At 35.0% G+C, this 22,083-nt stretch overlaps 1 protein-coding gene across 2 annotated transcripts in view; it reads left to right on the top strand.

Moving 5' to 3' along the window:
* Nucleotides 1-1,791: 1,791 nt before the first annotated feature.
* The window catches only part of LOC120779186 (cAMP-dependent protein kinase catalytic subunit 3), a 46,328-nt gene continuing 26,036 nt past the window's right edge, over nucleotides 1,792-22,083 (top strand). Inside the window, exons 1-2 of one of the 2 annotated variants that reach the window (XM_040111448.1) lie at nucleotides 1,792-1,833; nucleotides 14,333-14,955. In XM_040111448.1, the coding sequence (XP_039967382.1) occupies nucleotides 14,415-14,955 (541 nt within the window). In that variant the 5' untranslated portion in view covers nucleotides 1,792-1,833; nucleotides 14,333-14,414. Of the gene's footprint in view, nucleotides 1,834-5,779; nucleotides 5,969-14,332; nucleotides 14,956-22,083 lie in introns of those variants that run through there. The other variant, XM_040111449.1, reaches the window with a different exon arrangement.

Raw genomic sequence — 22,083 nt, 5'->3', positions numbered from 1 at the left:
TTTCCAGCTAAGCAAACAATGCAGCAGGTAAACGCTACAAGCGGCAGAAACAAACCCGCACATATATATTATACATATATAGAGTATATATATTTATATGAACAGAGCATTTGTTAAATCTTGTAAATTTCAAGTTCCAATGAGCTGGCAGCACTGCGCTCAACGTCGCACGCACAGCTGATGCATTCGAAACGAGGCGCCGGCAACAACGACAACGCTGCCAAATAAAGTAGAGGAAAGAAGAACTACAAACATAAAACACAAAAGCATATACATACATATGTATATAAGTGCAGCGCTAAACACGAGCAAAAATAAACAAATTACAAGAAATAAAAAGAAAAAAATTCAAGAAGCGATAGCGGCAAGCGGCATCAAAACACAAACACAATCGGCAAAGCATGCTTGCGGCTGCTGTTGCTGCTGCCACTTATAAAGCTTGCCGATTGTAGGCGCAGACGTGAAGTACATGAACACTGTCGTTCATAAGTTTGGCAACAACTGAGGAGAAGCTTCATTTTCGGCTGAGTTGATTTTGAAGTAGAGTTATATAGAGTATATCATACGAAAATTTCATCGAAAAGTCAGCTTAAAGCTTAATTTCATGGATTTCAAGCGACTTAAGATAGTTTCAAACATCATTTCATGATAAATTTTCAGATTATAAAGTTTCATTGACGATAATGATGATATTTGAAGCTTCAAGGGCTTAAAAAGCTTTGCTTATAGTTTTCGAAGTCTGCTGATGGCATAGTTACAAGGATTTGAAGCGGCTTAGATGAGCTTCAAGGATGATTTCGTAAAATATTTTCAGATTATAAAGCTTCTTCGGCAATAATGATGCCAGTTTTAGCACTTTAAAAGCTTAAAAAGCTTTGTTAAAAGCTCGGGAGTTGACCTAACTAAAAGCAAAGAGAGAAAATATCATATTATAAAACTTTATTGACCATAAGGATGGGAGTTTGTGCATTTCAGATGCTGAAAAACTTTGTTAGGAGTCCAAAAAGTAGGCTAAAAGCTAAATTTCATGAAATTTCATGAGAAATTTTAGTATCACAAAGCTTTATTGGCAATAATGATGACATTTTAAGAGTAAAGAGCTTAAAAAGTTTTGTTCAAAGCTCGAGAAGCATGCTAAAAGCATAGGTTTATGGCTTTCAAGCGACTCAAGAGAGCTTCTAAGATGATTTCTTAAGCAATTTTCAGATTATATAAACATTTATGAAGAAAATTGAGAACAAAATATTTTATATATCCTCAAGACAACTCATATGCTTAAGTTTCAAATACATAGTGGTGCCATTTTCTTGAACGCTAGTGTAGCTCATCAACGCCAGTTAGTGGACGTCAGCGCGGTTTGCGGGGCGTATGAGTATCGTGCTGCCGGCTTGCTTGTCGTCTAAACGACTGACCGGCCGACTGTTGTCTGCCAATCTTCAGCATTAGCGCGCAGTATTCGAGCTAACTGGCTGTTTAGCGGCTAGTCGAGCGTCTGCAGTTTGTTTGGCTGCTGTGTGTTTATTATACGCCTTCGCGTAGCTTTCTGATTCAGTTACGTACAAAACTTGGAGGCAAACGGGTCACAATAGCGGCTGAACAAAAGCGAGTGAAGCAAAGAAAAAGTTTATTTTTGAAAAAAATATAATTTTTGAAAGTAGAATTGAAAGTGCACAAGTACTGCAAAAACTGTGTAGTTGTAGTGAATTAAAAAAAAAACAACTCTTGAAAGTGATTTGAAAACTTTTGAAAACAAAAAAGTGAAGAAAGTTAAAAAACCTTAAACAAAAAATTAATTATAAATAATATGAGTTTTTGAAAAATATAACAGGAAAGGTAAATAAAATAAGTTAAAACAAAATTTTTGCAAGATTTCTTAAATAAATAACGGAAGTTTTGCTTACTCTTCTGCAATACAGTTACTTTAGCTCTAGCGTATGTATGTTTACTAATTAGCTACGTGACTAGTTTCCAGAACTTATTTTTGTTTGTGTTTACATATAGACAAACTATATATAAAAGAAATTTCAGTGCAGCGTAAAATTCGAGTTAGTGAAATGTTTTAGGAAAAACAGTGTTCAGAAATGTTTTTTTTTTTAGAAAATTTTTGAATTTTTGACAGTTATTTGTGTGTAATAATGTTTATATAACAGTTAACTATTTTTTATTAAATATTATTGCTATAATGTGTTAGAATTATTTTATTTAGATTTTAGAAAAAGAATATACAAATTTGGAAAATTGGGTTCTGAATGAAAAAAAATAATATTTTATTCGAAAATGTTTGACTTTTGAAAAGTTAGTATATAAATTTATGTAAATGGAACTTTAAGTTAAGAAAAAAAAGTCTTACATTTTAGAAACATTAATATACAAATTTTGAAAACTGGGTTCTGAATGAAAAAACAAAAATAACATTTATTTGAAAATTTTTGATTTTTGAAAAGTTAGTATAAAAATTTATGAAAATGGAACTCTGAGTGAAGAAAAATTATATATAATTTACATTTTTTAAAAAAAATAATATAAAAATTTTTAAAATTAGGTTCTGAATGAAACAAGAGAAATAAAATTTATGAAAATGGAACTCTGAATTAAAAAAAATTACTTACATTTTTGAAAACTTAAAAAACAAATTTTAAAAATTGGGTTCTGAATGGGAAGAAAAGTATTTTATTTAGATTTTTGAAAAGTTAATATAAAAATTTATGAAAATGGCAGTCTGAGTTAAGAAAAAATATTTACTTACATTTGAAATTGGGTTCTGAAAGAAAAAGAAAAGAAAGAAATAATTATTTATTTCAATTTTTTTTTATTTAAATATTTATATGAAATAATAATAACAAGCAGGAACTCAGAATCGCAAAAAAAACAAATGAGTTAAAAAAAAATTTCAAAAACAAAAAAACATTTTAGTTATGTTTGTTTTATAAATAAAAACAGAAATGGTTGAAGTGTCGAGATTTTTGGTTGTAACAGCGATCACTTTCGAGACTCGAATAGTTAATATGAGATACTACCAACAATTTGCTAAATGAAAATTGCCAAGGATTTTGGCATACTCATTGTAGTCTCCCCAACGAAAGAAAGTTGCCCTTTATGCTGGAGTTTATCAGCGCTGATTTATTTCGAGACTCGAACAGTCAAATTGTGGATAGAAACTCAATATTTTCACATATTGTTGCTGTTTTCTCATACTTTAGCTTTTGCAGCGAAACAAGGCTGCCTTGACAATATCGTGTTCTTGATTTTTCTGGCACTCTACAAACATATTTACATATCGTATCAATCGTATTATCATCAAAAAATCCAAAGTGAGTTTTTATTGCATTCGGTTCACTACATCATTGTGCATATACATACATATGTATCATAAACTTTTAAGCTTCCGTTGACCAATATATCCAAAATATAACCATTTTATAACCAAAACACGTCTTGATTCAATATCAGTGGTTTTTATTACATATATCTTTTTTCCTGCACTTGTAAACTCATGAAAAGTGATGTTATGTGATTTTCATTTTAGGTGACGATATACATACATATATTACTAACCACTTAAGCGCATTGAATCCGCCCCTGCTTTCAATAACTGCCGTAATTAACTTGTGCTGCAGTTTTCTAGCCGTCACTTGCTGCTTGTGCTGAGTGTTGGCCGAAGTTAGATGCAATAGTTAGATTTCCAAGCTCATATGGAGATTTGTATGTCAGTGCTACCATACACACACACACATACAGTAGTTGCGCAAAATCTTTGGACCAGAAAACACACAAAAAAACATGTATTTTGTTCATTCAGCTCAAATTCGAACATTTCGCAAACAAAATAAGAAAAATAAACCGGAAATTCTAGATCATTAAGCGCACTTTTTGTGCGCCGAAAGATTGCCTGGCCTGTTGTTCTGTGGAAAATTGGAAAAACGAGCACTGCTGACAACCAAAAAAATTATAATAAGAGAAATAAAAGAAACAGATTTAAGAAGAAAAAAAATAAATGAAAGAAAAATTATAGATAAAGAGATAAGAGAAAAAAAAAATAAATAAATGAGAGAAAAACAAAGAAAAAACGTCAAGCTGCAATATTCTTCATAAATACAAATGGCTTAAGACAAGCACTGGATTTTGCTCGGTCAGTTTGTATGGCAGCATATAGCTAGAGTGGTCTGATCTGAACAATTCCTTCTGACATTAGACCCTTGCATTGGACAATAAATCATGTATATTTTTGGAAAGATATCTCATCAAATTAACAAGTTTTCCATACAAGGACTTCATTTTAATCGATTAGTTTGTATGACAGCAATATGATACAGTCATTCGATCTGAATAATTTCTTCGGACATTACAATATTGTCATAAATAATTATTTGCGCCAAATTTCGTGAAGATATCTTTTAAAATAAAAAAGTTTTTCATAGAAGTACTTGATTCCGATCATTCAGTTTGTATGGCAGCCATATGCTATAGTGGTCCGACATGAGCGGTTGAGACAAATGATCAGCTTCTTAAGGAGAAAACTGCGTGCGAAAAATTTAAGATCGATATTTCAAAAACTTCGCATATATACAGACAGACAGACAGAAAGAATATAAAAATTAACCAAAAGTAAGCAAAATTTAACCAAAAGTATAAAAAAAATTAAAATTGAGTACAACTACAGTTTTTTCTTGTTTTTTTTTAATATTTTTTCCTCAATTTTCGCTTTATGTTTTTCGCCATGTTCCAACATTAGCGCGCTATTAGCGCTAGCAAATTGTAAATGCAGAGCGTGTGAAATTTTGAAATTTTCGAATTTTTCGCTTGAAATTTTATTACAAAAACGCAATGAAAGGCAAGGCAAATCAGCTGAAAAAGATTTTCAAATTTCAATGCGGCTTTTGCTGCTCATTTTGGAAGCAAAAAAGTAAAGAAAGTAAAAAAAAAATAAATAAATACATATATAAACCACGAGCTAGAAGCTTCAGAGTATATGAGCAAAATTTGCTCGCAGGCAGGCAAGCAAGAAGAAGGGTTGGGAACGGGAGCGGGAGGGAAAAAGTATATTAGGTGAGGAAGAAATCATTATCACATCCCACCCGAAGTGATAAATTCTTCAAGTACAAGTCAAAGCAAAGGCGCAAGCTATACTGCCGCTAATTCACAAGCGCAACAACAATAACAACACACAATTAGGCATTTATCCAAGTATATGCATGTGTATGCATAGACGCAACGTCTGCCGTGCGGCACGGCTTGCAGGCGCATTTGCCAACCGCGCGCTATTGCATACATGAACACACATGCACACACACATACATACATATGTATATACAACTCTTTGTCTCGTTTATTGTGCGCGGAAAATTGCTGCTTTTGATTTTTGAAAATCGTGAAAATTTTCGTACAAAAATTTATTTTTAAAAATTTCGCAAGCGCGTCGCTACAGCGCCGAGAAACGAGAGCAAATAATACAAAAACAAGAAAAGGTGTACAACAACAACTAAACAAGCGTGGAAAGTGCACATTCGATTTGAAAACAAAATATACACATATGTACATACGTAATGATATACTAATAAAACAGTAAGCAACAACAAAATCTGCTAACAAGCAAAGAAGAAGCAGAAAAAAAACAAAAATAAAATATAAGCAAAGAAAGCAGAATATAGAATTGAGCGGTAAAAAGTCAAAAACTCATTTGTGGCAGCAAAAACTACGCCAGAAAATAGAAAAAACAGTTAAAAAACATTAAAAAATAAGTTTTTGAAAATTTTAAAAAAAGATTAAAAAATTAGAAAACCAAAGAAAACATTGCAAAAAGGTTTGAAAAAAGTTTTCGAAAAAAAATATCAAAAAATTTAATAAGCCAAAGATTTGTTAATACCGCAAGCACAGCATTCGTACATTCGTATTCCAGCAGAGACTCTTTGTTTTTTTCCACACTTCACGGCGGTTTTTGGAATCATTTTCGCTTTTCGAACAACTTTTGGTGAGTTTGTTTCGAAATTGGTATTGCGTGTGGCATTGTGTTTATGTAAATACGATTGTATGGCACATGCTTTGTTTGTATGTATGTATGTATGTATAATATTTTCATGTATGTATTTCAGCCGCCTTTCTTGATAAGCGACATTAAAAAATACATTAAACTCATTCTTCGCACTTTGCCGTCATCTTTTTATGGAGAATTAACTAAATAATTTTTTTTAATTTTCAAAAATTTTTTCAGAAAATTTTCTTATGAAAAACGCTAAAAGTTTTGTTTTTGAAATCAATTTTTGATTACAATAAGTTTTTGGACTCTTCAAATTTTTATGTTCTCTTCAAAGTTTTTTATCTGGTACTTTTTTTCTTTGGATATTTTTAGATTTTTTTAATTGTCTATAAGTAGTGTTGTTTCTGCTTAAATGTAAGAAAAAATAATTACTAATTTTTTTTCTTTTCTATATCTCTGCTTTATTTGCTTATAACTTCAAAGCGAAAAAACACATTTTTTTAATAAAAAATGTGATTCTTTCTATAATTAATGTTCTTGATAAAAGATTTAGTATTCGAATTTTTTATTTTTCCCTTTAGCTTTGGAATTATGCCTGAAAAAAGTAGGTCAGTGTCCAATATAAAGAAAAAATTCTTCTTTATTGGCGTACATACCGCTTACGCGTTGATAGCCGAGAAAAAAAACTTAAATTTTATTTAGGCAAGAATTTTTGAGCTCTATTGATATACAATTGAAGTTAAGGCTAGAGTAGTCGCCGAGTTGCTATCGAGCTTTGCGCTCTTGTGACCATTTTCCACTTGAAAGCAATACAAGATAGTATCTCGATACCTTTTTCAAGTCAAATAACCTCTTACTAACTTATAAGGTCTGCAGGTCAAGAGGTTATAGTACTACGTATGCCACGTGAAAATGAAGTGGTATAGACTATAAACTCTTTCTGGTCTAACAGTACCGGATTCTACTAGCATTGCTGTTTCATTTATATGATGTACAGGTATGTTCGATTCAACATTATTAGATGTTTGACAAAAAGCAGATAAGCAATGTATATTATAGAGCTACCGTATTCGGTCACTGGGTAAAACAACATTCTAATCTATACTGGTTGAAAGTGAACTCATTTGAAACAGAAATTCGAAAGATAAAAATCCGTAAAATAATCTATAGTTAGAACATTTTCTGTTTCTAACAAAATATGAAGATCTTGCAGCAAACTCTGTAAACATTATTTAATTTCTACATCAAGTTTTTCCTCTATGAAAAATTTGTCTACGCGTAGCTCAGGAGCCTGTCAGAATAATATAACTTAACTTAACTTAACCTAACCTAATCTAATCAAACCTTACATAACCCAACCTAACCTTTACGACGAAAACCAAAATTACTAAAATGTGCTTAATAAGCTCATATTCCTAAACTCATCTTCAGCCAAGCAAAGAAAAATGTTTCAAGACTAGTTATAGAAAAAAAAGTAGCCTTGATTCCTCGATATTATTTTCGTTTTTCAAAATTTTTTTATACACATATATTTGTTTTCACTGCGTCACGCCGAAACTAGCAAGCACCACATAGTTATTTGCGAAATTTTCACTGGAAACATGACACGTTTTTGACAAAAATAAACTTGGAATAAATAAAGAACGGGTGGGAGGATTAGACGACAGCAAAAACAGAAAAAAAATATAAAGCGATTCATGTGTATCTTGCAAAAACAAACTATATAATAAACACTATAAATTTGTTAAATACAAATAAGCAAGGCAACAAAGTATAATCTACAACAATAAATATATAAATCATTGCGAATTGTGCGAAAATTTAGCAGACGAAGTCAAGAACTAAATTACAAAAAGAAAAAAATAATCATTAAAATTAGATAATGAGTAATTATCTCATAATCAGAAAGAAAAATAATAGTTCTAATTAAAATTTTACCAAAAAAATATAAATTAAAAAATCTCTAATAAATTGTTCTAACCAAAATTTTTCAAAAACATATAATTTCAAGTTTTTCTGGCAGATTTATGGTATATTGCAGTGACGACCCCTTTGATTTAAGTTTGCTAATTTTGGACTTCTGGAACACGGCAAAACACTAATGAGCATATGCCAAAGAATCGTCTTTACAAAGTGGAGTCGACTGTTAGTTCTATCTTGACCTTTTTCGGAGGAGAAGACACTTTCTTTCATTGCGTTACTGGAACAGGGAAAAATACCAAAATATTGTATTCTAAAGACTCGTGCTTCCGAAACAGAGTTGACTGTTAGTTTCTAGTGTTATTACCTCAATGTAGTTTCTAACAGACCTTACCGCTGGTGGGCGGCAATGGTAGACTTATATCGAGGGAGAATTTATTCATTCTAATGATATTCTAAAAATATTGGCAATAAATTCTAAAAATTATAATGGCATGCAATTGACCTCAAAATCCCTTTTCCGAAATTGCTTACGTCACAAATATTGAAATAACAATGCCATTCATAAAATTTTTTTGTCTTGACTTGAAACCATATGGATTATTTGAACATTTGAAATGAGTTCAAGTAATTGGCGGAACTTACATACATATATGTATGTTCGTTGTTAACTTTAATAAAAATCAAAAAATAGATATATAAATAAAAAATAAATGAATTGAAAAAAAATCAGTATTTTGTTCTTGTACTTCAGGCACTGAACAAAATATTTAAAACGTTGTAAAATAGGCCATATTTCTCTCAATAGGCGCCCTAAGTAAGAGAAGTACAAAGTTAACTTAGCAAAAAAAAATTAAAAATCCATAAATAAATATAAAATAATAATAGTAAAAGCAATAATAAAAAATAAAATAAATAAAAATAAATTTAAAATTGCTTCTCTCTGTGTAGCAAGCATTTGTATTGAAGCGTTAATGACAGCTGATCTAATTACTTTAAATGCAATTTCAATATGTTTATTTCTATATTTATATTTGAATATGAATATATATGAAATGCCCATTTGTGTTTATACAAATGAAGACCCCTACATGGTACATGCGTCTACCATAAAATTTCACAGCGGGTTAATATTATGATGAGATGACTCAGTCAACAAAAATTGGTTGAAAATATATTTTTGTAGAAAAATTTTGGTTAGGCTATTGGATAGTGCGGAGAAATATATCAATAATGATGACAATACTGCCCTCTTTGCCGAGTTGAGAATCCTTGGCCGGATAAAAATCCGTGCCCGTTGTTTGCTACTTAGACACGACTGTCGGGGGAACGGAATGAAATCGTTATATAAGAAAAGTAGCAGAGGAATCTACATAGTCCTTACAGTTTGATTATATGTATCATATATTTTGAGAGGGCAGTACTTTTCGCACTCATATCTACTATGAATTAACAATCATAGCAGTTATGTAACTGCCATAAACTAAATTTATTCAAGACTTCAATTAACAGTTAACACTTGTTATGCCTGCATTAATTTATAACGGTATTGAAAACTGGTGAAGTTGATCATACGCTGTCACAAAATTGGACGAGTTTCAGCAAGTATTAGTTCTTACTAATAATACTGTTAACTGACTACAAATTTGAATCTTCCCTCAGATTTTTTGACATTACAGAATCTTAGTAAATTTATCCATTATAGATAACAAGCTGATTAAAACATAAGCTTGTGAATCACAAGCAATTCTGTGTCTTGGCGCGTATCACCGTGCTATCAACCTATTCCAACCTCCCTTCTAAACCGGCAGCATGCAGATTTGCTTCCGTTTCGACATTTTTTCATTGGTTTCGTTTTATTTTAGATTTTAACCGTAAACATTCTATTTTACAGTGTTTATATACGCATGTACATACGTAAAAATCTATAATTAAAACAAAATTTTGTGTTATTTCTGAATCTTCCATTCAGTTTTCTGCTCTCGCTCTCTGTCTTTCTCTCTTTTTCTCTTCTACGTGCCCTTGCTTTTATTACGCGCTACGTTCTTCAAAAGCGAAATGGTGTCGATTTATTTGTTAGGTGAAAATTGATAACCACCGAAATACACGCCCACTTTCGGCATTGGTAACGCGTTCAGAAATTAGAATTTTCCATTGAAAATCTTTGCAGAATTCTTTGCAGTCTTTCCATTTGCGCAAGCAGCGAATAAAAAGGAAAAGCGCAACACAAAACGTCGAAAAAAAGGTAAAACACCGCAAAAGTGTTGCAAATCGCCCGAAATTGGTGATCTTGTGTGGATAAGTGAAAGTGCGAAAATGAAAAATAAAGCAAATGTGCATGCAAAGATCGAAATGAAAGCAAAAAATATTTATTCAAATGTATGGAGAATTTCACTTAAGTAAAATAAATAATGAAATTGCTGTTAATAAATGAAATAGTAAATAGTGAATTGCTGAAATAAATATTGAGATAAAAGGCAAAAGTTGAAAGAGTAGACAAAAACAAAAGAAAAACTTCATTGTGCTTTGAAAATTCTTAAATTGAGTTGTGAGCCGCAATGAAATTTAATAAATGCATTTTCACTGATTGATTTTCATACAACAACACACATTCAAACCAGCTATTCACATATTTAGTTGCACATCTTCATACCCACAGCCAGTAGCCAGTATGAATGCGCTCGCTTCCACTTCATATAATTTCATTATGTTTTTTGCACTTCATTTGCCACCATTTCGCATGCACCCACATTTGTTTGATTCGTTTATCGATTTTTATTACAACGCGTTCTTATTTTATTTCATTTTTAATGTTGACATAGTTGGTCTTGTACCAATTAACTAGCAAACTGCATTAGCGCATATCCTACTTTTACGAGGGCGTTGTGGGTAAGGCAAAAATGCAGGCAGGACATGCTACAGGCGGCATTTGGTGGCTAGTGTTGCAAAGTGTAGGCACCACAGGCAAGCATTAAATGATTAGGTTGTTTGCCGACAGCAGGGATGTTTATTACAGTTTATTTGATTGTCAGCGCTGAGCAATCGAGCAATTATATAACTGCATTTATATAATATGCTTTGAGCACTTAGCGACCAAGGTCAGTGCTTTAGCGGCCTAGAAAGTAAACTAAAGGGTGCAAACAAGAAAAATAGCTCACTTCGGCTGCAACGTAGCCATAATATCTTTCACAGATGCAGGTTTCTCTTACAAAAACTAGATTTTGATTCTTTTGTTTGTTCGGTAGCTATATGCTATACTTATCCGATCTGAACAATTTCTTCGGAGAATGCATTACTGATTTCGATAATAATTCATACCAAATTTCGTGAATATATCTTGTCAGATGCAAAAGTTTTCCACACCAGCACTAGATTCCCATCGTTCAGTTTGTATAGCAGCTATATGCTATAGTTATCCGATTTCTACGCAGATTGCATAATTGTCTAAAACAATAATCCACGCCAAATTTCTTGAAGATATCTCGTCAAATGAACAAGCTGTCCATATAAGTCGTTCAGTTTGTAAGACAGCGATATGCTGTAGTGGTCCGATATAGACGGCTTCTTGAGGAAAAAAGGACATGCAAAATTTCAGATCGATATCGCAAAAACTGATGGACTAGTTCGCGTATATGCAGACCAACATACGGACGGGGTCTCTGACATTTCCCTAATCCCTTTCTGACATCAAACTAGGAATTGTTTTGGTGGTTTTATGTCGTCTTTCACATATTATTTTATTGACTTCACAAAGGACGGACGGTGCTAGGACCAAGTTCGACTTCGGATAACAGTCCAGCAACCTCTTGTTATGAACGTTTTCAAACATTTTGCGTTTCTTAAAATCTCTAGAGTTGTGACCCGAAAATCTTTGTGTAGTGACTGCACGGCTGAATTGTATCTTAAAACACAAAAAAGGGCACCTCATCTGTGTGACTGGTCGTAATGGTGTAGCCGGAAATGAACTGGCTGATGAGTTTGCCCACTTCGCAGTTGCCTGCAGGATGGTAAGACCGGAAGGTTGCGTTGCGGTTGGTCTCCATACTGCAAAGCAGCAGCTCCGCAAGAAGTAGTGAAATGGCGCAGAAAATTATTGGTAACAATGCGCCAGGTAAAGTTGCTTACCACACGAGCTTGGAAAGTGTAATAAACGTTCCGTGGAAAAAATTCGGCTACTTGTGACATTTTGCACTGTAGGCTCAATCAGCACCTATTCAACTGGGTATAACTTCTTGTGCCAACTGACGGTTCTGTGACATGAAGCCGAAAACTTTGAGCAGCTGTTGCAAGACTGCAGTGCAGTTTGTATACGCTGGATGAAGGCCATTGGATCTATGTATACGATTAGTGTGCCCATCGACTCAATAGCACTAAGCAGGATACTGGAATCTATCAATGTGCTGGGCCCTCGTGATTCCTCGGATAGAAAGGAGCATTTATTAGACCTTAGGTACCTCAATTTATTTCTATGCTTCATAGATACTCTACAGTAGAGTTTGTAGTTGCGTGTATGTTAGTTCTTGGCTAGACTGTGTTAAGAGAATTGGTCAATTAAACTAGGCTTTAAACTCAGTTTCATGGGAAACACTTTTCTTATTTTTTAAATTGTTTTTTAGCTTTTGTTCCTCTTATCTTCCACTAATTTCTACATTTTCCACTCGACCGACTGTAGTGTGCATTGGAAATTTCCTCGGTCGCCCATGCAATTTGATCGATGTGGGTGGCAACATTCAAGTGCCGTTGACACACATCATCCCCAAGCCAACACATATGCACTTTTAAATGCAAATTACACGCACACATACTTATACCATTTACAATATTGTCTACATAAACACAAGAAAGAAAAGAAAACTCATTTGGAGCATGAAAAATGGCGACAATGAAGCAGACACATGCAAATGGCACGAATCGGTTGGCAGCCAAGAGGGGAGCGTTGGCATGTGCCTTGGACCGTTGAGTGCCAACGCTGGGGTTAATTGAAAACGAAATTATTATGTCAATAGGTCACAAGCAGACAATTGGAAATTTAGTATCGATGGTGAAATGCAACACCAACAAAAAAAAGAAAAAAAAATAAAAATTGTAATGTGCTGAGTGTCAATGAGCACTGCAAGCAGGGCACAAAGCCTGAGTCTATGTGGCATAAAAGCCATCTGCTTCGTTGGGCATTGAAAGTGTCGAAATCATAGCACACGAGCTCTCAATGTGTTTGCGACGTAGAATGGCTTGTCAAATACACACAATTGCAGGCTTGGCAGGCTTTTGTCCATAATGCCTCTCATAGTAACCTAAATTTAGTTTGACACTTCTTTGTTACAAGTGTACAGTTATCGAAAATAGAATTTAAATTGGAAATGGCATATGAAATTGTGATTATTTTCGTAATTTCGTTACAGCTTTTCAGAAGTGGCATAGTTTTAATGTGACTTTATTAGCATTTATCGTTTGACAAAGCTCGGCCAAGTGTCTAGGGAAAGTTTAAGCGGCCCTGATATATATATATTATACAAATATTCTTTGAAACCCTGGAAATCGTTTTTGATAAAAAAAGCAGGCCCTCATCCTGAGCCACGAGCTATAAAACGAAATGTAAAGGAACCAAATTGATTGCACATATTTGGTGGGTGAGAGACTTCAGCTCGGGGTATTGCAACAAACTATAGTGTACGAAGATTTCTCAAAATCTCCGGTGTAGCCAACGTCAAAACTATTTTTCACTCTTTCTCTCTCTGAGAACCCTCCTCAACAACACAACATGCCCAATCAGTAGGATTAAATGTTTCAATCTGCAACGTTGGGAGACAAACCTACTCTACATCGCCTAGTTTTTAGGTACCACAACGGATCGATACAAGTTAGATCAGTGTTGGGATCGATCTCATAACCTAACCTAACCTATGCGCCATTAACTGAAAGTCGGCGAAAAATTAAAAAAAACGAACGAATATTGGATGAACTAAGCTTTTTACGTTGATAAGTTGATCATTGGATACCACACGAGGTATTCTCACAAGATGGGTGCAGGAGCAGCTCTCTATGACCTAATTTTGTTAATCTACTACAATATCAGAGTAAGATGATGATGAGCAGAGCGTTCGAAAGAAAAAATTTCATGACAACTTCGACTTAGTTCAGTAAATTTTTATTCTAGATTCTATGCATTATTCAAGTGCAATCTCCGATCCCCAAGCAATCCGAAATCCAGTAGGTAGCCACTGAAGAGACAAAGTATTGCAAATAACACATTGGGACCTGGCATTCCCTTGACTGGGAATGGTATGGACCTGGATTTCTATTCGGAGGAAGTTAGGTTAGGATAGATTAAGATCTTGGGCTGATCCCCAATTAGCATATTAGACTGTTATCTGCAGTCCTTTGTGAAAATGATTCTTAGTTTGCATAACTCAATTCATTAGCCTCTTTTCTATATTCCAGGTACTGAAGAACGTCTAACAAAACCACTAGTAAATCTCAATTTCCGTAACTAATAAAAAAAAGCCCGCACAATCAGTGCAGAATGTCCGCGGCTACCACATACACACGCCTGCGCAACTTGGGCCCGAGCACGAGCAACAAAATGGCACCCAACACCGCATTATTCTTCGATAAAAAATCCAGCAATAACGATGCCACATACACATTGAAAGTCGGTGCTGGCGCACGCCACAACGGCACGACCAATGGTAAAACCACTGGCAGTCACAGCGTCGGCTCCAGCGAATCCTCAGATCCACTAGAATCCGACTGCAGTGAAGAGGAGGAGGAAGAGACGCCACAACGTGTGGTGGACGATGAAGCGCGACGAAAAGCGCGCTCAAATAACGGCGTGCACGAGGCGGAAGATGACGACGAAGAGGAGGATGATGATGATGAGGAGCTCGACGAGGAGGACGATGATCCCGAAGAGGAGGAAGAGGATGAGCCCGATGAGGAAGACGATGGCAATGAGACTGACGATGAGGGTGATGATGATGAGACAGATGACAGCAGCAGCGTGGAAACCGCGAAAGGTGTACGCAAATATCATCTGGATGATTTTCAAATAATCAAGACTGTGGGTGAGTAAACAAATATAATTTTAGTCCATAATAATGATTGGCTTGTATATATGGTTTGTATGTATGTGGTGATTGTCGCCTATAAAAGCCAATTTAAGAACTGACTGATATGTTTGGTCTGCGCCGACACATGTGCGGCTGCCATTTAACGGCGCAATGTTTATTGGTAGCGTCAGACAACAAATTTAATTTTTTGTTGCGGCAAATTAGCATGAATCACCGTTGCCGAAGATGAAAGCAAATAAACGCTGTATACACAGCGGGCGCACACGCTGCGGACGCTACGGACGCCACGCCGTTGCTGCTCAGTCGCAAGTAGCAACAATAAAGTGTTTTATTTTTTTTTTCTTCCACTTTTTCCATTTCGTTTGCGCTTTTTTGTTTGAAAAGTTTTTCTGGTGTTTATTTGTTTCGGATTGGTGGCGTGTGTTGAACCGGCTGATTGGCCCAACTAATAGTGAACGAACCCTAAACGCAACATGACTCATGAGCTTTGATCAACTGACGTGCGGCGGACAGCGAGCGGCGTTCATGGCGGGAGTGCAAACCGTTTCGCTTTTAGTGAGCAGAAAAGAAGCAAATCGAACGCGCTTGAATTTCGGCTAGGATTGATAGCAAGCGTAAATGAAAAATAATCGCAAAAAATCGGAAAAATCAACAATTTATGCAATAAATCTTTTTTTCTAAACAACCGAAATTCACTGCCAAGTCTTGCAAAACAATCGATCTGTTTTTTGTTATTTTTACCGTTTAATGATATGCTTAGTCAGTACACTAACTCATCAGACGTCTTTCCTGCCTTTGCTGCCTTTGCCGTTATGTTGCAGCCTCGGCTTACGCGTTCATTGATCAGCAAGGCATAGGCACACGGGCGCGTGGCGCTTTTGTTGTTTTCTTGTTTTGTATGTGTTTGCTGTTGCTTCCCCAACGGTAGTCTGGAGAACGTTCATGTTTCGGCAACATTCGCTTGCTGATTTTTATCAATCGACGCTTGTGAATTTATGAAATATACAACGCTGATAGTACAGCGGCGCGGCACAAATTTATACATACATGTGTATATACAAACTGTGTTGCAAGCAACTGCGCTACAGTCGCCATTGTTGTACCTGCCTTGCTCTCCTACCTTCCTGATATTCTCTTTAGTTCTTTTTTGACCGTTTTTGCTGGGAAAACACCGTTTCTAGCGCAATTTGTAAATATTTGTAGTAGCTGCAGCTTTGTTTATATAATTTTCTTTTTCGTTGTGTTTTTGTGCGGCTGGACAGTTAGTTAGTTTGTCGGTCGTTTGCTTAGACCCGCCGGCTAGCGAGACGTCACAATGATTGTACGGTCGTTTGGCGACGCTACATCCGCGGCCGACGCGGCAGTCGCAATTGTGCAAATCGTATTGCGGTCGTTGTGGCTTTTTGACCGTCACGTAGCGCTTGGGCACTGACCTACTGGCGGTGTTGTTGGCTTCTCAGTTGGCTTTACACGTATTTATTGTGAAATTCGTTGATAAATGAAAAGCGTAAACAATTAAATGCAATAGAATTGGTATAAAGTATTGGTAAAACGCATAAATAACGGGGTTTATGTGAAAATTGTTGATAAACTGTAGCGGAAAAGTTCCTTAAAAAGCAGTGAAGCTTCTGAGTCGCTTACTTTACTGCGCGGAGAAACCTAGAAAAAACAAAAGGTCTTTATTCTAACGCTAAGAGGATCGTTGTAGTCTTCGATTTATAGCTGCGGGGTTCCAGGAGGTTCTAGCTCCCGAAACTGAGACTTTGAGCAATTTACTCCCTTCTGACACTGAGAGGAACTTTACAGCCTTTAGAAACCAACTATCAAACCCAAAAGATTTCCATTTTGATCCTTTACAGTCTTCAACTTATGTATAGCTCCGTGTTTTATAAAGGGGTTCCACAAGTTGTCTTTGACTTTGAGCATCGTAGGAAATATCAAGCTCGGTTTGGTTTTTTTTTCGTATGCTTCCGACTAATACTAGAATACTACAAAAGGTCCATCTTAGCAAGTTCTGTGTAAAACTCTTGATCACTTGACACATTATTTTTAAGAGAGTGTTGAGAGTTTCTTCAACTTTTATCTCTTCTTTTAGATTACCTTTGATTAGAATATAATAAGACATCAGAACCTAATTTATTGAAGAAATAGAAGCTTTTGATCTCTTTTTCGAAATCGGACGAAATCGGATTCTATGTATTAGAAAGAATATAACATAATACTAGATATTTATAGAAGAAGTTGAAATTGATAAACTCTTCTTGGTCCAGATCGGTCGAAATTTTTGCACTCAGATCCGTAGAAAATAATGCAGTCACAGATCTTTTAAAAAAAGCTTAAAATGATTGATCTCTTTTTTGAGGTCGGTCCCGCCTTTAAGCCTCAGATCTATAGAGCATAATATAATACCAGATATTTTTAGTGGGGTTCTAACTTTAGTTCTCAGTTCCATACAGCATAATGTGTTCTTAGTCGTAAACATTGAAATTTCTCAAGTCTTTTTTGAGGTTGGTGCTAACTGTAAACCTTAGATGCGTAGAACATAACGAAAAACCAGATCCCTGTGGAAAAAAGTGGGTGGAGTATGAATGGTTGTAAAGACTTTTCTATAATCCATTCCATTGTTTGTTCTACCCAAGTCCTCTGTTGTTATATAGGATATCAAACCGGTATCGATCCTGATCTTATAAAGCCTAGTAAGTAAGCCGCCGGTTTCTTCTAAGTCTCAGAAAATGCTAGCCTCACAAAATTACTCTAATAACGCAGATTCTCCAAAAGTTAAAATAAAAACTTCCAGATTTCCAGGTTTCTCTATGTAAGTAAGTGCATATAGATTGTGACCCATTTCTCAGCCACATTTATTCCACCAAGTCTAATGAAAGTGTGTGTACTTCACCATAATTGCAACCACTCACTTGTGAAATATCGCCATTGAAATCGCCCGGCAGTTAAACACTTTTAATTAACTCGCCTGCAGCTGCGATCTCATCACAACAGCAGCAGAAACGCGCAGATTTGTCGCCTCACTTAGCAACAAAAACAAAAAAGTTGCAGATGAAATGAAATCACTATAAAATGCAATCACTGCGACGGGCAATTTTAATAGACCACAAATGACAACTGTGCGAATGCAGTTAGCTGTTGGCGAAAATTACAGTTGTTGTTGTTGTTTTCTTGTTATTAGCCAAGCGCCAAGCTTTAATGGCAGTTTGTAAGAGACAATCGCATACATGTGGTGGATAAACAACCACATTTAAGTGATGCTGCAGTGGCAGATAAATGGAAACGCAACAGGCAGACATTCAATCAGTTGAGGAAAAGCGTTTATATGTATGTATGTCAGTGTATATGTGGTGATAAACTGCGAATGTGGCAGCTGTTGATGTCAACCACTGTCGCCACGGGGTCTTACTTGGGGCGTTTTGATGTTGTATGATGTACATATAAGCAAAACTTTATGCACATTAGACTGGTTCATGTAAAAAAATAGTAATAGCAATTAAAAAAAAGAAAAAACGTTCACCCTAGCTGCACTAAAGCCATAACAGCCTTCACTGGTGCAATTCTTTTAGCACAGAAGCTTTTAAGAAGATCTCTAGCTTGATTTTGAGCGATCAGTTTGTATGGCAGCTATATGCTATAGTGATTCGATCTGAACAGTTTCTTCGGAGATTGCACTAATTACTTAGACAGTTATCCGTGCCAAATTTCGTGACGATACCTTGTTAAGTAAAAAAGTTTTCCATACAAGCACTTGCTTCCAATCGTTCAGTTTGTGTGGCAGCTAGATGCTATAGTGGTCCAATTTCGACAATGTGAGATTGAGAATGTAGCATTACATTTTGCAATAATCCATGCCGAATTTCGGGAAGATATCTAGTGAAATCAAAAAGTTTTTCTTACAAAAATCTAACTTTGATCGATCAGTTTGTATGGCAGCTATATGTATGCTATTAAGTCTCCTGTAGCCTTTTGCCAGGCTAGACGCCCAAATTTCCACACAAAAATCTTATTTTTTTAGAGAGTAAGAGAAAGGAATCGAAATTTTAACCTCTGAACTTTAGATAGGCTGTCTAACAATGCATCTAGACTTTTGATAGGTTCATTGTGTTTATAGTCCCTAAATAACCTTACATAAAAGTAAATTTTACGATTTCCAACGGAAAAAAGTTTTTAATCTTTTTTGGCGTAAGAAGCGTTATACCCTAATGTACATATACTCATTTGAACTCGCTTAAATATAACCGAGTTAAGTAGTTGTTGTTGTGCGGCAATAAAGCATCGCCGTGCGTTGTAGTGACAGGGCTACTCGTGGTTGTCTAGCCGCTCGTCTTCAGGCCCACCACCAAGTAGATTTCTCCGCATTGCACTTTCTCTAAATGCGCAAAACTATTTTATTTGATGCCATTAAGAGACCCGATCGGGACGAAAAGTTTCGCCGCAGACAATCAAATATTTCATTTAATTTTTCAATTGCTGTGACGCCTGTCGCTGTTGTTGTTAAATGAAAATGTTGTTGTCAATAATTTTTATTTTTAAAATTATTTTGAGGCGTTTGTCACGGCTGTAATTGCACTTAAGCGTGGTGGTGTTATTATTGTTGCTATTATGTCCTATGCGTTTTGGGCTGGTTGGCAATGCCGGCGGCAGAAATTAGCCATTTTATGTGATTTATGGGACAATATAATGAGATTAGCAATGATGAAGGTTAGGTGGGGGGTAGGGGCTTTTGTATTTTGTGCTGCATTGCTGTGCTTATCTCCATATATCAATATGTTTACAAGTACAATGGTATTTTCATCTACATACATATGCAATCTTATGTGTGTGTATGTATGCCTCAAGCGATTCATCGCCTCAAATTGCAAAACAAATCGTGAACTTGCATTTCCAGGAACCAACTTGAAGCATAGATAGTAATAACAAGAAAATACCTCGAAGCTTTGTGTGTATATTAGTGAATGAGCATTTTTCGAAAACATCCAACAACGCCAAAACATGTAAAAGGAAATCCCCTTAGTGCGTATAAAAATTCCAGAATATTGCAGTAACCAAGCACACAAACAAGTAAAGACATAAAATTGTTTTGGGTGATACTTTGTTTATACGATTCATTTGTTTTTGTGCAAGATTTATTAGATATCATAAGCGGTCACGCTGAAAACAAACACCCGAAGCGTAAACAAGCCAAAATGTCTGATAAACAAGCAACCTAAAAAACAATTTTATGGCTGGACTTAAGCAGGAAATCATTCAAAATGTTAAACATGCTTTGATAATTGATGTGTTCGGCTTCATAAACAATAATCGGTGTTCCGCTGAAGAGAGCTTTGATGATGAAATGCCTTAAAGGAGCTTAATATAGCGTAACTGATACTTAGATCATAACCGACGCGTTCGATTCGCCATTTGTATACCAGCTACGTACGGTCTCTTATAAAAAAAGCAAACACCTGAGAAGGAATGTCTTAGAAGAGCTTAATTTAGGCTTGTATCCGAGCTATGTACAGTCTCTTGTGAAAAAGGAATCAGCTAAAAGTTATCGAGTGAAATTCAGTAAGAGAGTTACAGAGAAGTTATCAAAATCGTATAACTGCTGATATCAGTTACAAATAACTTCGGTATTTTCACATAAAACTCTTCAATATTCCCGAGATCCATTATTATTATTTTCGTTCTCGCTGTGCTCTCATTAAAATGATACTCATATTTGCTATTTTCCAAAACAGCTTCCACGAAACGCCCTATCACAAAGTTGAATATCAACAAATGTTGTGAAACCCAATAAAAAAAAAATAAATAATTAAACAAAAACAAACAAAATATTTCAACAAAACAAAGGCGAAATGTAAACAATTTCAAAACAAATCAGCAATTTGAGATTTTTATTACACTGATACAGTTATATCGTATTCATATATGTATGTACATATCTATAGACATTTTCATATGTATATCTACACATATACATATTTGAAGCGAATATCAATCTCTAAGTATCTCGGACCGAACAATTTATTCAATATTTCAAAACTTTTGGAATACATATATAGAGAGAGATAGATCACTTTTAAGTATATAGAACTTGAATATAGGGCCACATTACTCTCAATCCTTTAGTAAAAATCGACCGAAAAGCTTTAGTTATCATATTTTAATTCACTAACGGTACTTGAGAGCATAGAATTGTAATCTGAAAGGTTACTCTAGTCTAAACTTATTTACTTTCCTTTAGTGGAATGGAATATAAATTGATAACAAAATGCTTTGTAAAGTAGGGAGAAGATATCAATGGATATAATACTTTTCTCCTTGGAAGTACCATTTAGAACTTAGGCTAATACGCTTCACAAACCGCTATTGAAGCGATCTTTAATGGTACCTTGGTAAGCTAGAGTAAGATCAACTGGGCTGATCTCATAACAAGATTTTCCTCATTGTCCTTTGGAAAATTCGTTATATTCATATGCTCAATCATCAGCCGCAAAGTGGCGCAGATCAAAAGCTCGAAGACGCACGAGGTTGACTATGTTCTGTTGGAGTAACTTTGTAATAATGATCTCATAAATAGATCAAGCAATTTAACGAAAAAAAATTACAACGCTGGCAAACCGACCATATGACAACCTCGAAAAAGCATATTTTTAAAAACAGAAAAACCATAAAGTCTTCATGTTTTTTCCACTAATGTAGTTACTATATCTAGACATAAAAATATTACTACTTCCGCTGATTTTACTACTACATCATAATTAGTTCACGATCAATGTTTTCAAAGCAAAATTTGCTCCATAAAACCAAAAACTTTTATTGCTTTTAATTTGTTTGATTTTTGTGGAGAAAATATCATTAAATTTTATGACTTGGATTCAATGAAATCAATACGCAAACAAAGTGATTCGGCTGCAAGTACAAATGTATTATTATTTTATTTTAAAATACGCGCGTGTCCGCAGAAAGCACACGAAAAGCGATTACTCAATTTAACGTCTGCCAAAAAAGGCTCATTAAAGCGTCTTTTCGGCGGCAATCAGACGTCAATGAACTAGATTTTAGTTGAATTTGCGTAAGAAATAAAGAATTAATTAGAGCATACATATGTACTACATACAGGGTTACCCA

This window comes from Bactrocera tryoni, chromosome 5 (assembly GCF_016617805.1).
Source record: "Bactrocera tryoni isolate S06 chromosome 5, CSIRO_BtryS06_freeze2, whole genome shotgun sequence".
Classification (NCBI taxonomy): Eukaryota; Metazoa; Arthropoda; class Insecta; order Diptera; family Tephritidae; genus Bactrocera; species Bactrocera tryoni.
Note: the sequence above shows the minus strand (reverse complement) of the source record. Positions and strands in the feature narration are given on the sequence as shown.